We start from the raw sequence: 16,542 nt of genomic DNA, 5'->3' as shown, positions 1-16,542 counted from the left end.
TTTTTTGCGTTTCCCAGCCGCTGTACGGGTTCCACGCGCAGGAGTTCATCCTGAGGGGAAACCTCCCAAACCTGAGGGGAAATCTCCACAAAAATGAGGCAAAACCTCTCAAAACTCAGTGAAATATCCCCAAATTTGAGGGAAAATCTCCACAAAATCTGAGGGGAAAACCTCCAAAAAATTGAGGGCAACTCGCTGAAAATCAGGGAAAATCTCCCGAAATTCGGGGAAAATCAGCCCAAATCAAAGAGAAACTCCCCCAAAACTTTGTGAAGCTCCCTGAAAGCTGGGAAAACTCCCCCAAAATCCAGGAAAAACCCCATTTTTTTGCGTTTCCCCAGCCGCTGTACGGGTTCCACGCGCAGGAGTTCATCCCGTTCCGCTCGCCAGCGGCGGCGGGCGCGAGCTCTACTTCTACGAGGAGAAGGTGGTGGATCTGAGCGACATCATCAACACCCCCCTGCCCAGGGTGCCCCTGGACGTCTGCCTCAAGGGTGGGGGGCGCTTGCCCTGGCCGCCGGGGGGGGGCTGGGGGGGATTTGGGGGGAAATTGGGGGAGATTTCAGGGGGTTTGGGGGAGATTTGGGGGGAAATTGGGGGGTTTGGGGGAATTTCAGAGGGTTTGGGGGAGAATTCAGGGGGTTTGGGGGAGATTTGGGGAGAAATTGGGGGGTTTGGGGAGAAATTGGGGGGTTTGGGGGGGAATTCAGGGGATTTGGGGGTGAATTCAGGGGATTTGGGGGGAAATTGGGGGGGGTTGGGGGGGAAATTTGGGGGGTTTGGGGAGGATTTCAGGGGGGTTTGGGGCAGTTCTGGGGGAAATTGGGGGGTTTGGGGAGAATTCAGGGGGTCTGGGGGAGAATTCAGGGGATTTGGGGAGAAATTGGGGGGTTTTGGGGGGAAATTGGGGGATTTTGGGGGGAAATTGGGGGAGAAACTGGGGGAAATTGGGGGGTTTGGGGGAATTCAGAGGGTTTGGGGGGGGATTTCAGGGGGTTTGGGGAGAAATTGGGGGGTTTGGGGGGAGGTTTTGGGGAAATTGGGGGGTTTGGGAGGTGTTTCAGGGGGTTTTGGGGGGGATTTGGGAAGTTTGGGGGTGGTTTTAAGGGGGATTTGGGGTGGTTAAAGGGAGATTTTGGGAGGATTTGGGGGGATGGAGCGGGGACCTTTCAAGGCTACGGGGAGAATTTGGGGATTCTGGAGATGATTTTGGGGTGATTTCCCAATTTTGGGGTCCCGAGCCCACTGGCTCAGCATCGAGGGCGTGCAGCCCGGCCATCCCCGAAAATCCCCGCCAGGTGTGTGACCCCAAAACCCCAAATCCCCCTTAAACCACCCCAAAATCCCCCTTGACCCACCCCAAAATCCCCCTTAAACCAGCCCAAAACCCAAAATCCCCCTTAAACCACCCCAAATCCCCCTTAAAACCAGCCCAAAACCCAAAATCCCCCTTAAACCACCCCAAATCCCCTTAAACCAGCCCAAAACCACCAAATTCCCCCTTAACACCAGCTCATAATCCCCCCAAAAAAAACCCCAAATCCCCCTTTAACCCCCCCAAATCCCCCTTACACCCCCAAAATCCCCCAACCCCCCCCAAACCCGGGGTTTTTTTCCCCTCCCCCACATTTTGTCAACCCTGGGGAGGTTCTGGGGACCCCCGGGAGTTTTTGGGGACCCCCGGGGAGGTTTTGGGGACCCCCCCCGGGAGGTTTTGGGGACCCCCCTGCGAGGTTTGAGGACCCCCGGGAAGTTTTGGGGCCCCCGGCGTTTTTGGGGACCCCCGGGGAGGGTTCTGGGGACCCCCGGGGAAGTTTTGGGGACCCCGGGAAGTTTTGGGGACCCCTGGGAGGTTTGGGGACCTCGGGGAGTTTTTGGGGACCCCCAGGAGGTTCTGGGGACCCCGGGGAGTTTTTGGGGACCCCGGAGAGGTTTGGGGACCCCCGGGGGATGTTCTGGGGACCCCGGGGAGGTTTTGGGGACCCCTGGGGATGTTTTTGGGGACCCCCCAGGAGGTTCTGGGGACCCCTGGGGATGTTTTGGGGACCCCTGGGGATGTTTTGTGGGGACCCCGGGAGGTTTTGGGGACCCTGGGGAGGTTTTGGGGACCCCCCAGCCCCGTTTTGTGCCCCCCCAGCCCCCAAGGAGCAGCAGAAGGCCGAGGCCACGGAAACCCCTGAAATCGGCCAAGGCCCGGCCAGGAGGAGGAGGGGACCCCCAAAGGCAAAGGGCCCGGGGGGGCCGGGGGCGACGAGGGAAAGGTGGGGCTGGGGGGGAAAGGGGGGGATAAAGGGGGATTTTGGGGGGTTTAAAAGGGGATTTGGGGGGGTTAAAGGGGATTTTGGGGGGTTTGGGGGGGTTATAAAGGGGGGTTAAAAGGAGGGGGATTTGGGGGGGGATTTGGGGTGGTTAAAGGGGGATTTGGGGGTTTTTGGGGGGTTTGGGGGGGGTTATAAAGGGGGGGTTAAAGGCGGATTTGGGGCGGTTTAAGGGGGGATTTTGGGGGTTTAAAGGGGGGTTTGGGGGTTTATAAAGGGGGGTTATGGGGGGTTTCAGGGGGGTTTTGGGGGGGTTAAAAGGGGGATTTGGGGGTGTAGAGGGGGATTTGGGGGAGTTAAAGGGGGGTTTGGGGGTGGTTAAAGGGGGGTTTGGGGGGTAAAGGGGGATTTGGGATTTGGGTTTGGGGTTTCCCATGGGATTTGGGGGGTCAGTGGGATTTTGGGGGGGTCACGGGGGTCAGTGGGATTTTGGGAGGGTCAGGGGGGTCAGTGGGACTTTGGGGGGTCCCTGAGGTTGTCGGGGTGCCCCCAAGGGAAGGAGAAGAAGCCCCCCAGATTTGGGATTGGGACTTGGGGTTGGGATTTGGGTTTGGGGTTGGGATTTGGGGTTTCCCATGGGATTTGGGGGGTCAGGGGGGGTCAGTGGGATTTTGGGGGGTCCCTGAGGTTTCGGGGTGCCCCCAAAGGGAAGGAGAAGAAGCCCCCGCTGCAGGAGGGGCCCCCCCTGCGGCTGAAGGCGCGCAGCGTGCACGAGCTCTCCGTGGAGCAGCAGCTCTACTACAAGGAGATCACCGAGGCCTGCGTGGGCTCCTGCGAGGCCAAACGGGCCGTGAGTCACCCCAAAAACACCCCAAAATCACCCCAAAATCCTACAGAGGTCCAGGGGCACAAAAACCTCACAGAAACCCCATAAAAATGGCACAAAAATCCCATAAAAACGGCACAAAATCCCACAAATCTGCCTCTACAAGGAGATCACCGAGGCCTGTGTGGGGTTTTGTGAGGTCAAAACGGGCCGTGAGTCACCCCAAAAACACCCCATAATCACCCCAAAATCCTACAGAGTCCAGGGACCAAAAACCCCATAAAAACCCCATAAAAACCCCATAAAAATCCCATAAATCCCCCAAATCTGCCCCTACAAGGAGATCACCGAGGCCTGCGTGGGCTCCTGCGAGGCCAAACGGGCCGTGAGTCACCCCAAAACCGCCCCAAAATCACCCCAAAATCCTACAGAGTCCAGGGACCCCAAAAACCCCACAGAAACCCCACAGAAACCCCATAAAAACGGCACGAAATCCCCCAAATCCTGCCCCTACAAGGAGATCACCGAGGCCTGCGTGGGGTTTTGTGAGGTCAAACGGGCCGTGAGTGACCCCAAAAACACCCCAAAATCACCCCAAAAAACCACCAAAATCCTACAGAGTCTAGGGGCACAAAAACCCCACAAAAAATCCCACTAAAATCCCACAAAAAATCCCATAAAAATCCCATAAAAAACCCCACAAAAATCCCCTAAAAATCCATAAAACCGCCATAAAAATCCCGTTAAAAATCCCATTAAAAACCCACAAAAATCCCATAAAAGCTCATAAAAATCCCATAAAATCCCCTAAATCTGTTGCAAAATCGCCCCCAAAATCAACCTGAAACCTGCCCAAAATCCCCCAAAAATCCCCCAAAATGCCCCCAAATCCCTCAAAATCCTCCCAAAATGCCCCAAATCCCCCCCAAAAAAACCCAAAATGACCCAAATATCCCCAAAATGTCATAAATGTCCCCAAAATGGTCCCCAAAGGTGTCCGCAATGTCCCTAAAATGTCCCCAAATGTCCCCAGAGTGTCCCCAAAGTCCCTAAAATTACCCCAAATGTCCCCAGATGTCCCCAAAATGTCATAAATGTCCCCTAAGTGTCCCCAAATGTCCCCAAATGTCCCCAAATGTCCCCAATTGTCCCCAAAGTGTCATAAATGTCCCCAAAGTCCCCAAATGTCCCCAAATGTCCCTAAAATGACCCCAAATGTCCCCAAAGGTGTCCCCAATGTCCCTAAAATGTCCCCAAAATGTCCCCAAAGTGTCCCCAAATGTCCCCAAATGTCCCCCAAAGTCCCCAGAGTCCCCCCTGTCCCCCTGTGCCCTGCAGGAGGCGCTGCAGAGCATCGCCACCGACCCCGGGCTGTACCAGATGCTGCCGCGCTTCAGCACCTTCATCTCCGAGGGGGTGAGGGACCCGAAATGCCCGGGATTCACCCCAAAACCTGACCCCAAAACCTGACCCGAAATGCCCGGGGGATTCACCCCAAAACCTGACCTGAAACCTGACCCGAAATCCCCGGGATTCACCCCAAAACCTGACCCCAAAACCTGACCCGAAATGCCCGGGATTCACCCCAAAACCTGACCCCCAAAACCTGACCCGAAATCCCGGGATTCACCCCAAAACCTGACCCCAAAACCTGACCCGAAATGCCCGGGATTCACCCCAAAACCTGCCCCGAAATGCCCGGGATTCACCCCAAAACCTGACCCGAAATGCCCGGGATTCACCCCAAAACCTGACCCGAAATGCCCGGGATTCACCCCAAAACCTGACCCCAAAACCTGACCCGAAATGCCCGGGATTCACCCCAAAACCTGACCTGAAACCTGACCCGAAATGCCCGGGATTCACCCCAAAACCTGACCCCAAAACCTGACCCGAAATGCCCGGGATTCACCCCAAAACCTGACCCCAAAACCTGCCCGAAATGCCCGGGATTCACCCCAAAACCTGACCCCAAAACCTGACCTGAAATCCCCGGGATTCACCCCAAAACCTGACCCCAAAACCTGACCCGAAATGCCCGGGATTCACCCCAAAACCTGACCCCAAAACCTGACCTGAAATCCCCGGGATTCACCCCAAAACCTGACCCCAAAACCTGCCCCGAAATGCCCGGGATTCACCCCAAAACCTGACCCCAAAACCTGACCCGAAATCCCCAGGATTCACCCCAAAAACCTGACCTAAAGTCCCCGGAATTGGACCCGAAATCTGCCCCAGAGCCCTGGGGATGTCCCCAAACCCCCGATGTCCCCAATGTCCCCAGCATCCCCCGGTGTCCCCAATGTCCCAAATGTCCCCAATCCCCCCAATGTCCCCCCAATGTCCCCAGTGTCCCCAATGTCCCCCCAATGTCCCCCAATCCCCCAATGTCCCCTCAATGTCCCCAGTGTCCCCCAATGTCCCAAATGTCCCCAATGTCCCCCAATCCCCCAATGTCCCCTCAATGTCCCCAATGTCCCTGGTGTCCCCAGGGATGTCCCCAGTGTCCCCAGTGTCCCCCAATGTCCCCACTGTCCCCAGGGATGTCCCAATGTCCCCCCAATGTCCCTGGTGTCCCCACTGTCCCCAGTGTCCCCTCAATGTCCCCACTGTCCCCAGTCCTCCCAATGTCCCCAGGGATGTCCCCAATGTCCCCACTGTCCCCACTGTCCCCAATGTCCCCCCAATGTCCCCGCTGTCCCCAGGTGCGCGTGAACGTGGTGCAGAACAACCTGGCGCTGCTCATCTACCTGATGAGGATGGTGAAGGCGCTGATGGACAACCCCACGCTGTACCTGGAGAAATACGTGAGTGTCACCTGTGTCACCTGTGTGTCACCTGTGTCACCTCCTGTGTCACCTGTGTCACCCCCTGTCACTGCCCAAAACCTCCCTGTCACCTCCTGTGTCACCTCTGTCACCTTCTGTCCCCCCCCGTCCCTGATGGACAACCCCACGCTGTACCTGGAGAAATACGTGAGTGTCACCTGTGTGTCACCTGTGTCACCTCTGTGTCACCTGTGTGTCACCTGTGTGTCACCTGTGTGTCACCTGTGTCACCTGTGTCACCTGTGTGTCACCTCCTGTGTCACCTGTGTCACGTCCTGTCACTGCCCGAAACCTCCCTGTCCCCCCTGTCCCTGATGGGCAACCCCACGCTGTACCTGGAGAAATACGTGAGTGTCACCTGTGTCACCTGTGTCACCTGTGTCACTTGTGTGTCACCTGTGTGTCACCTGTGTCACCTGTGTGTCACCTGTGTGTCACCTGTGTGTCACCTCCTGTGTCACCTGTGCCACCTCCTGTGTCACCTGTGTCATCTGTCCCCAGGTGTCCCCGAGGGTCCAAAACATGTCCCAGATGGCCCCAAACCTGTCCCCAAGTGTCCCAAACCTGTCCCAAACCTGCCCCAAACCTGTCCCCAAGTGTCCCCAGTGTCCCCACGGTGTCCCCTAGTGTCCCCAAGTGTCCCAAACACGTCCCAGATGTCCCCGAACCTGTCCCCACAGTGTCCCCCAGTGTCCCCAACGCTGTCCCCAAGTGTCCCCAATTGTCCCAGTGTCCCAGTGTCCCCCAGTGTCCCCCAGGTGTCCCAAACACAGCCCAGATGTCCCCAAACCTGTCCCCAAACCTGTCCCGAACCTGTCCCCCAGTGTCCTGCAGTGTCCCCAACACTGTCCCCCAGTGTCCCAGTGTCCTGCAGTGTCCCCAGTGCCCCCAGTGTCCCCAGTGCCCCCAGTGCCCCCAGTGTCCCAGTGTCCCAGTGTCCCCCAGTGTCCCAGTGTCCCCAGTGTCCCAGTGTCCCCAATCCCCCCAGTGTCCCCAGTGTCCCCCAGTGTCCCCAGTGTCCCCAGTGTCCCCAATGTCCCAGTGTCCAAGTGTCCCCAGTGTCCCCGGTGTCCCCGTGTCCCCAGTGTCCCCAGTGTCCCCAGTGCCCCCAGTGTCCCTGCTGTCCCCAGTGTCCCCAGTGTCCCAGTGTCCAAACGTCCCCAGTGTCCCCAGTGTCCCCAGTGTCCCCAGTGTCCCAAACACAGCCCAGATGTCCCCGAACCTGTCCCCAAACCTGTCCCCAAGGGTCCCAAACCTGGCCCGAACCTGTCCTGAACCTGTCCCCCAGTGTCCCCAACACTGTCCCCCAGTGTCCCCAGTGTCCCAGTGTCCCCAATGTCCCCAGTGTCCCAGTGTCCCAGTGTCCCCAGTGTCCCAGTGTCCCCCAGTGTCCTAAACACAGCCCAGATGTCCCCGAACCTGTCCCCAAGGGTCCCAAACCTGGCCCGAACCTGCCCTGAACCTGTCCCCCAGTGTCCCCAACACTGTCCCCCAGTGTCCCCCAGTATCCCCAACACTGTCTCCCAGTGTCCCCAACGCTGTCCCTGCGCTGTCCCCAGTGTCCCAGTGTCCCCAATGTCCCAGTGTCCAAGTGTCCCCAGTGTCCCAGTGTCCCCAGTGTCCCCAGTGTCCCCAGTGTCCCAGTGTCCCCCAATGTCCCCAGTGTCCCAGTGTCCCCAACGCTGTCCCTGCGCTGTCCCCAGTGTCCCCAGTGTCCCCCAGTGTCCCAAACACAGCCCAGATGTCCCCAAACCTGTTCCCAAGGGTCCCAAACCTGGCCCGAACCTGCCCTGAACCTGTCCCCCAGTGTCCCCAACACTGTCTCCCAGTGTCCCTCACTGTCCCCAACACTGTCCCCCGGTGTCCCCAACGCTGTCCCCAGTGTCCCCACACTGTCCCCCGGTGTCCCCAACGCTGTCCCCCGGTGTCCCCGTGTCCCCAGCTGCACGAGCTGATCCCGGCGGTGATGACGTGCATCGTGAGCCGCCAGCTCTGCCTGCGCCCGGACGTGGACAACCACTGGGCCCTGCGCGACTTCGCCGCGCGCCTGGTGGCCCAGGTGTGCAAGAACTTCAGCACCACCACCAACAACATCCAGTCCCGCATCACCAAAACCTTCACCAAGGTGGGACTGCTGGGCTTTTATGGGATTTGTGGGGTTTTTATGGGATTTGGAACGGGATTTGTGGGGTTGGGAGCGGGGTTTGGGGTCAGGAACGGGGATTCGGGTGTGCGAGAACTTCAGCACCACCACCACCAACATCCAGTCCCGCATCACCAAAACCTTCACCAAGGTGGGACTGATGGGCTTTGTGGGCTTTGTGGGGGTTTTTATGGGATTTGGGGTCAGGATTTGGGGTTTGGGGTCAGGAACGGGGATTCAGGTGTGCAAGAACTTCAGCACCACCACCAACAACATCCAGTCCCGCATCACCAAAACCTTCACCAAGGTGGGACTGCTGGGCTTTGTGGGGTTTGGAATGGGATTTGTGGGGTTTTTATGGGATTGGGAACGGGATTTGTGGGGTTGGGAGCGGGGTTTGGGGTCAGGATTTGGGGTTTGGGGTCAGGAACGGGGATTCGGGTGTGGGAGAACTTCAGCACCACCACCACCAACAACATCCAGTCCCGCATCACCAAAACCTTCACCAAGGTGGGACTGGTGGGCTTTGTGGGGTTTGTATGGGATTTGTGGGGTTTGTATGGGATTTGTGGGGGTTTTATGGGATTTGGGGTCAGGATTTGGGGTTTGGGGTCTGGGGTCAGGGTTTGGGGTCAGGATTTGGGGTCAGGATTTGGGGTCTGGGGTCAGGGTTTGGGGTCAGGGTTTGGGGTTTGGGGTCAGGGTCTGGGGTCCGGGTTTGGGGTCAGGGTTTGGGGTTTGGGGTCAGGGTTTGGGGTCAGGATTTGGGGTCCCCGCAGAGCTGGGTCGATGACAAGACGCCCTGGACCACGCGCTACGGCTCCATCGCGGGGCTGGCCGAGCTGGGCCACGACGTGAGTGACACCTGGGGACACCTGGGGACACCTTGGGGACACCTGGGACACCTGGGGACACCTGGGACAGCTGGGGACACCTGGGGACACCTGGGACAGCTTGGGGACACCTGGGGACACCTGGGACACACCTGGGGACACCCTGGGGACAGCTTGGGGACACCTGGGACAGCTGGGGACACCTGGGGACACCTTGGGGACACCTGGGACACCCTGGGGACATCTGGGGACACCTGGGGACACCCTGGGGACACCTCCTGGCATCACCTGTGACACCTTCGCGTCACCACCAAGCCCTTCCTGTCACCTGTGTCACCTGAGTTATGTCCCCAGTGTCCCCAATGTCCCCAATCCCCCCAGAGTCCCCAATGTCCCAAATGTCCCCAGTGTCCCCAATGTCCCCACTGTCCCCCCAATGTCCCCAGTGTCCCCACAATGTCCCCAATCCCCCTGGTATCCCCCCAATGTCCCCAATGTCCCCACAATGTCCCCAGTGTCCCCCCAGTGTCCCTGATGTCCCCAATCCCCCCAATGTCCCCAGTGTCCCCAATGTCCACACTGTCCCCCCAATGTCTCCGGTGTCCCTGATGTCCCCAATCCCCCCAATGTCCCCAATCCCCCCGATGTCCCCAATGTCCCCAATGTCCCCAGTGTCCCCAGTGTCCCCCCAGTGTCCCCAGTGTCCCCCGGCTGTCCCCAATGTCCCCCCAGTGTCCCCAGTGTCCCCCGGCTGTCCCCAATGTCCCCCCAGTGTCCCCAGTGTCCCCCGGCTGTCCCCAATGTCCCCCCAGTGTCCCCAGTGTCCCCCGGCTGTCCCCAATGTCCCCCCACTGTCCCCAGTGTCCCCCGGCTGTCCCCAATGTCCCCAATCCCCCCGATGTCCCCAATGTCCCCCCAGTGTCCCCAGTGTCCCCAGTGTCCCCAGTGTCCCCAGTGTCCCCCGGCTGTCCCCAGGTGATCAAGACCCTGATCCTGCCGCGGCTGCCGGCCGAGGGCGAGCGCGTGCGGAACATTCTGGAAGGGCCGGTGGTGAGCACCATCGACCGCATCGGGGCCGACCACGTGCAGAGCCTGCTGCTGGTGAGGGACAGGGGACACTGGGGGGACACTGGGGACACTGGGGACATTGGGGACACTGGGGACATTGGGGACATTGGGGACACAGGGTCAGCACCATCGACCGCATCGGGGCCGACCACGTGCAGAGCCTGCTGCTGGTGAGGGACAGGGGACACTGGGGGGACATTGGGGACACTGGGGACATCGGGGACATTGGGGGGACATGGGGACACTGGGGACATTTGGGACATTGGGGACATTGGGGACACGGGGTCAGCACCATCGACCGCATCGGGGCCGACCACGTGCAGAGCCTGCTGCTGGTGAGGGACAGGGGACACTGGGGACACTGGGGGGACATTGGGGGGACATTGGGGACACTGGGGACACTGGGGACACTGGGGACATGGGGACATGGGGACACTGGGGGGATTGGGGACATTGGGGACATTGGGGACATTGGGGACACTGGGGGGACATGGGGACATTGGGGACACTGGGGGGATTGGGGACATTGGGGACACTGGGGACATGGGGTCACTGGGGGGACATTGGGGACACCTTGGGGACATTGGGGACATCAGAGACATTGGGGGATTGGGGATGTTGGGGACACTGGGGACATTGGGGACATTTGGGGACATTGGAGACATTGAGGAGATTGGGGACATTGGGGGATTGAGGGCGTTGGGGACATTGGGGGGATTGGGGACAAGCTGTGTCCCCTGTCCCCGTAATGTCCTCAGTGCTGTCCCCAATGATGTCCCCAGTGTCACTTTGCTGTCCCCACTGCTGTCCCCAATGTCCCCACTGTCCCCACAGGAGCACTGTGCCCCGTGCTGGCCGTGCTGGGGCTGTCCCCAGTGTCACACTGCTGTCCCCAATGATGTCCCCAATGATGTCCCCAATGTCCCCAATGATGTCCCCAATGTCCCCACTGTCCCCACAGAAGCACTGTGCCCCTGTGCTGGCCGTGCTGGGGCTGTCCCCAATGTCACACTGCTGTCCCCAATGTCACTTTGCTGTCCCCACAGAAGCACTGTGCCCCGGTGCTGGCCGTGCTGGGGCTGTCCCCAGTGTCACTCTGCTGTCCCCAATGATGTCCCCAATGTCCCCACTGTCCCCACAGAAGCACTGTGCCCCGGTGCTGGCTGTGCTGGGGCTGTCCCCAGTGTCACTCTGCTGTCCCCAATGATGTCCCCAATGTCCCCACTGTCCCCACAGAAGCACTGTGCCCCGGTGCTGGCTGTGCTGGGGCTGTCCCCAGTGTCACACTGCTGTCCCCAATGTCACTTTGCTGTCCCCACAGAAGCACTGTGCCCCCGTGCTGGCCGTGCTGGGGCTGTCCCCAGTGTCACACTGCTGTCCCCAATGATGTCCCCAATGTCCCCACTGTCCCCACAGAAGCACTGTGCCCCGGTGCTGGCCGTGCTGGGGCTGTCCCCAGTGTCACTGTGCTGTCCCCAATGATGTCCCCAATGTCCCCACTGTCCCCACAGAAGCACTGTGCCCTGGTGCTGGCCGTGCTGGGGCTGTCCCCAGTGTCACTCTGCTGTCCCCAATGTCCCCACTGTCCCCACAGAAGCACTGTGCCCCCGTGCTGGCCAAGGCGCGGCCGCCCCCCGACAGCCCCGAGTGCTACCGCGGCGATTTCGGCTACCTGGGCGCGCTGCTCTGCTCCCACGTGGTCAAGGCCAGGGCCCAGGCGGCCCTGCAGGCCCAGCAGGTCAACAGGACCACGCTGACCATCACCCAGGTGACATTGGGGACATTGGGGACACTGGGGGGACTGGGGGGGTGCAGGGGATTGGGGACATCGGGGACATCGGGGGGATTGGGGACAATGGGGACACAGGTGGCACAGGTGGCCCTGCAGGCCCAGCAGGTCAACAGGACACGCTGACCATCACCCAGGTGACATTGGGGACATCGGGGACAATGGGGGGACTGGGGGTGTGCAGGGGATTGGGGACAATGTGGGATTGGGGACAATGGGGACACAGGTGGCACAGGTGGCCCTGCAGGCCCAGCAGGTGACCAGGACACGCTGAGCATCACCCAGGTGACATTGGGGACATTGGGGACATCGGGGACATTGGGGGGTTTGGGGGTGTGCAGGGGATTGGGGACATCGGGGACATCGGGGGGATTGGGGACAATGGGGACACAGGTGGCACAGGTGGCCCTGCAGGCCCTGCAGGTGACCAGGACACGCTGAGCATCACCCAGGTGATACTGGACACAGCCGCGCCCCACGCTGACGCCGTCGCAGGCCCCAATGTCCCCAATGTCCCCAGTGTCCCCACTGACCATGTCCCTTGTCCCCACAGCCGCACCCCACGCTGACACTGTCGCAGGCCCCAGCGTCCCCAATGTCCCCAATGTCCCCAATGTCCCCAAAGTCCCCACTGACCGTGTCCCCAATGTCCCCAGTGTCCCCAGTGTCCCCACTGACCGTGTCCCCAATGTCCCCCATGTCCCCACAGCCGCGCCCCACGCTGACGCTGTCGCAGGCCCCACTGTCCCCAATGTCCCCAATCCCCCCAGTGTCCCCAATGTCCCCGATGTCCCCACTGACCATGTCCCCGATGTCCCCGATGTCCCCACTGACCGTGTCCCCTGTCCCCGCAGCCGCGCCCCACGCTGACGCTGTCGCAGGCCCCAGTGTCCCCAATCCCCACAATGTCCCCAATGTCCCCAGTGTCCCCAATGTCCCCGATGTCCCCACTGACCGTGTCCCCTGTCCCCGCAGCCGCGCCCCACGCTGACGCTGTCGCAGGCCCCGCAGGCTCCGGGGGCCCCCCCGCGCCCCCCCAGCATCATCAAGGTCCCCAGTGCCATCGCGCTGCCCGTCCCCGTCCCCGTCCCCGTGCCCGCGCTGGCCCCCGGCCGCCCCGGGACCCCCACGCAGCCGTCGCCGCCGCCCCCCAAGTTCATCGTCATGTCCTCGGCCAGCAGCGCCGGCCAGCAGGTACGGGGACACCCGGGGACACCTGGGGACACCTGGGGACACCTGGGGACACTGAGGGGACACTGAGGGGACATTGAGGGGACATTGAGGGAACATTGAGGGGACATTGAGGGGACATTGAGGGGACATGGGGGACACCCAGGGACATTGAGGGGACATTGAGGGGACATTGAGGGGACATGGGGGACACTGAGGGGACATGGGGGACATTGAGGGGACATTGAGGGGACATGGGGGACATTGAGGGGACACTGAGGGGACATGGGGGACACTGAGGGGACATTGAGGGGACATGGGGGACACCCAGGGACATTGAGGGGACATGGGGGACACTGAGGGGACATTGAGGGGACATGGGGGACATTGAGGGGACACCCAGGGGACACTGAGGGGACATTGAGGGGACAGTGGGGGGACTGGGGACATTGAGGGGACACGGGGACATTGGGGACAGCCAGGGGACATTGGGGAGAGTGGGGACAGTGGGGGATTGGGGACATTGGAGGAGTTGGGGACACTGGGGACATTGGGGACACTGGGGAGATTTGGGATATTGGGGACACTGGGGGATTGGGGACAGCGGGCACACTGGGGGGACATTGGGGACATGGGAGGATTTGGGGACACTGAGGGGGCAGCGGGGGGGATTGGGGACATTGCGGGGACAGGGGAAGGGGACATGGAGGGGCAGGGGGGCATTGGGGACAACAGTGGCACATGGGGGCATGGCGGGGGTGGCAGGGAAGGGACACCGAGGGGACATTGGGGACAAGGGGGGGACACGGAGGGGACATTGGGGGGGCATGGAGGGGACAAGGGGGGGGACATTGGGGGGGCATGGGGGGACATTGGGGACACAGAGGGGACACGGGGGGACATTGGGGACACGGGGGGACACGGGGGGGGACATTGGGGGGTGACACGGGGTGACACGGGGGTGACACGGGGGGACGTTGGGGACACAGAGGGGACACGGGGGGGACATTGGGGACACGGGGTGACACGGGGGTGACATGGGGGGTGATACGGGGGGACGTTGGGGACACAGGGGACACGGGGGGGACATGGGGGGACATTGGGGTGACACGGGGGGGACATTGGGGACACGGGGGGTGACACGGGGGGGACATTGGGGACACGGAGGGGACATTGGGGGGACATTGGGGACACAGGGGGGACGTTGGGGACACAGGGGGTGACACGGGGGTGACATGGGGGGTGATACGGGGGGACGTTGGGGACACAGGGGACACGGGGGGGACATGGGGGGGGACATTGGGGGGGACACTGGGGACACAGAGGGGACATTGGGGTGACACGGGGGGGACATGGGGGGACATTGGGGGGACACGGGGGTGACACGGGGGGGATATTGGGGACACAGAGGGGACACGGGGGGACATTGGGGACACGGGGGGTGACACGGAGGGGACATTGGGGGGGCATGGGGGGACATTGGGGACACAGGGGGGACGTTGGGGACACGGGGGTGACACGGGGGGGACGTTGCGGGCGCGTCAGCGGCGTCACGTCACGGTGTCCCCGCGGTGTCCCCGCGGCGTCCCCAGGTGATCACGCTGAGCACGTCCCCCGCCCCCACGGCCACGTCCCCTGTCACCACCACTGTCCCCAGCGTGCAGCCGCTGGTCAAGCTGGTGTCCCCCGGCGTCACCGGCGCCGCCGCCACCGCGGCCGGCACCGGCGGCGCCGGCGGCCCCGGCGTGGCCGGCGCGGTGCAGAAGTACATCGTGGTGTCCCTGCCGCCCGCCGCGGGCGACGCCAAGGGTGGCACTGCCACCACCGCCACCCCCCCCGCCCGCCCCCGCCCCGCAGCTGTCCCCCGGTGCCACCGCGGCGTCGCCGGCGGCCGCCGCGCCCAAGGCCGAGCCCGGGGACAGTCCCCAAGGGCCGGGGGCCGGCGCCGCGGGCAAAGCCAACGGCACCGCCGGCCTGGGGACGCAGGAGCCACCGGCGGCGCAGTGACGGCCACCCGCGGCCACCCGCGTCACCGCCGGCCCCGGAGTGTCCCCTGGGGGGTCCTGGAGTGTCCTCGGTGTCCCCTGAGGGGCCCCTGGGGGTCCTGGAGTGTCCGAGGTGTCCCCGGAGTGTCCCTAGAGGGGCCCCAGAGCGTCCTCGGTGTCCCCAGAGTGTCCCCTGGGGGGTCCTGGAGCGTCCTCGGTGTCCCCAAAGTGTCCCCTGGGGGTCCTGGAGCGTCCTCGGTGTCCCCTGAGTGTCCCCTGGGGGTCCCGGAGTGTCCCCTGGGGGGTCCTGGAGCGTCCGAGGTGTCCCCAAAGTGTCCCCTGGGGGGCCCCAAAGTGTCCTCGGTGTCCCCTGAGTGTCCCCTGAGGGGCCCCAAAGTGTCCTCGGTGTCCCCAAAGTGTTCCTAGAGGGGTCCCGGAGCGTCCTCGGTGTCCCCAGAGTGTCCCCTGAGGGGCCCCAAAGTGTCCCCTGGGGGGTCCTGGAGCGTCCTCGGTGTCCCCAAAGAGTCCTCGGTGTCCCCAAAGTGTCCCCTGGGGGGTCCCAGAGTGTCCCCTGGGGGGTCCCAAAGTGTCCTCGGTGTCCCCAGCGTGTCCCTAGAGGGGCCCCAGAGCGTCCTCGGTGTCCCCAGAGGGGCCCCAAAGTGTCCTCGGTGTCCCCAGAGTGTCCCCTGAGGGGCCCCAAAGTGTCACCGCTGTCCCCAGAGGGGCCCCGGAGCGTCCTCAGTGTCCCCAGAGTGTCCCTAGAGGGGCCCCAGAGCGTCCTCGGTGTCCCCAGAGGGGCCCCAAAGTGTCCTTGGTGTCCCCAAGGTGTCCCCTGGGGGGCTCCAAAGTGTCACCGCTGTCCCCAGAGGGGCCCCGGAGCGTCCTCAGTGTCCCCAAAGTGTCCCTAGAGGGGTCCCAGAGTGTCCTCGGTGTCCCCAGAGTGTCCCTAGAGGGGTCCCGGAGTGTCACCGCTGTCCCCAGAGGGGTCCCAATGTCCCCAAAGGGCCCCAGAGTGTCCCCAAAGTGTCCCTGGGTCCCTCCGTGGGGACAGGGGGTGGCCCGAGGGTCCCCAGAGTGTCCCCAAATTGTCCCCAGACCCCTCCGGGGAGGACAGGGGGTGGCCCGAGGGTCCCCAGATTGTCCCCAGAGTGTCCCCTGGGGTCCCCCCCCCGGGGCTGTGTGGAACTCAATAAACTCCCAGTTCATCCCAGTTCGTCCCAGTTCATTCCAGTGTCCCCAGAGGGTCCCGGGGCGGGGGGAGGAGCAGCCAATGGGAGGGGGGGCGGTGGCGGTGACGTCACGGGGGGACAGGGACAGGGACGGGGACAGGGACAGGGCCACCCCCCCCGCGGTGTCCCCTGGGTCGTTCCCCCCGCGCGGTGACACCGCGGGACACCCGCCCAGTGCTCCCAGTACAGACCAGTGCTCCCAGTACAGCCCGGTGTCACCCGCCCAGTGCTCCCAGTACAGACCAGTGCTCCCAGTACAGCCCGGTGTCACCCGCCCAGTGCCCCCCAGTGCTCCCAGTAGCCCCCCAATCCCCTCCCAGTGCCCCCCATTTCCGTCCCAGTTCCCCCCAGTCCACGCCCAGTTGTGTCCCAGTCCCTCCCATTCCCGTCTCACTCTCTCCCAGTTCCCCCCC

General features: G+C 62.4%; 1 protein-coding gene across 1 annotated transcript; it reads left to right on the top strand.

Moving 5' to 3' along the window:
- Positions 1–341: 341 nt before the first annotated feature.
- TAF6 (TATA-box binding protein associated factor 6) lies at positions 342–16,539 on the top strand (the record flags this gene model as incomplete). Its single annotated transcript, XM_053969585.1, is given in 17 exon segments — positions 342–381; positions 384–494; positions 1,242–1,298; positions 2,138–2,172; positions 2,175–2,261; positions 2,971–3,108; positions 4,423–4,500; positions 5,790–5,891; positions 7,855–8,037; positions 8,835–8,909; positions 9,864–9,989; positions 11,551–11,724; positions 12,721–12,939; positions 14,508–14,983; positions 15,026–15,128; positions 15,287–15,424; positions 15,904–16,539. Coding segments are annotated over 17 exon segments (2,778 nt in total), but the record flags the coding sequence as incomplete, so codon positions are not given.
- Between the last annotated feature and the right edge of the window lie 3 nt (positions 16,540–16,542).

The sequence above is a fragment of the Vidua macroura genome, unplaced genomic scaffold, assembly GCF_024509145.1.
Source record: "Vidua macroura isolate BioBank_ID:100142 unplaced genomic scaffold, ASM2450914v1 whyUn_scaffold_255, whole genome shotgun sequence".
In the NCBI taxonomy this organism is placed as follows: domain Eukaryota; kingdom Metazoa; phylum Chordata; class Aves; order Passeriformes; family Viduidae; genus Vidua; species Vidua macroura.
The sequence above is the reverse complement of the archived record's forward strand: the minus strand, read 5'-3'. Positions and strand labels throughout refer to the sequence as shown.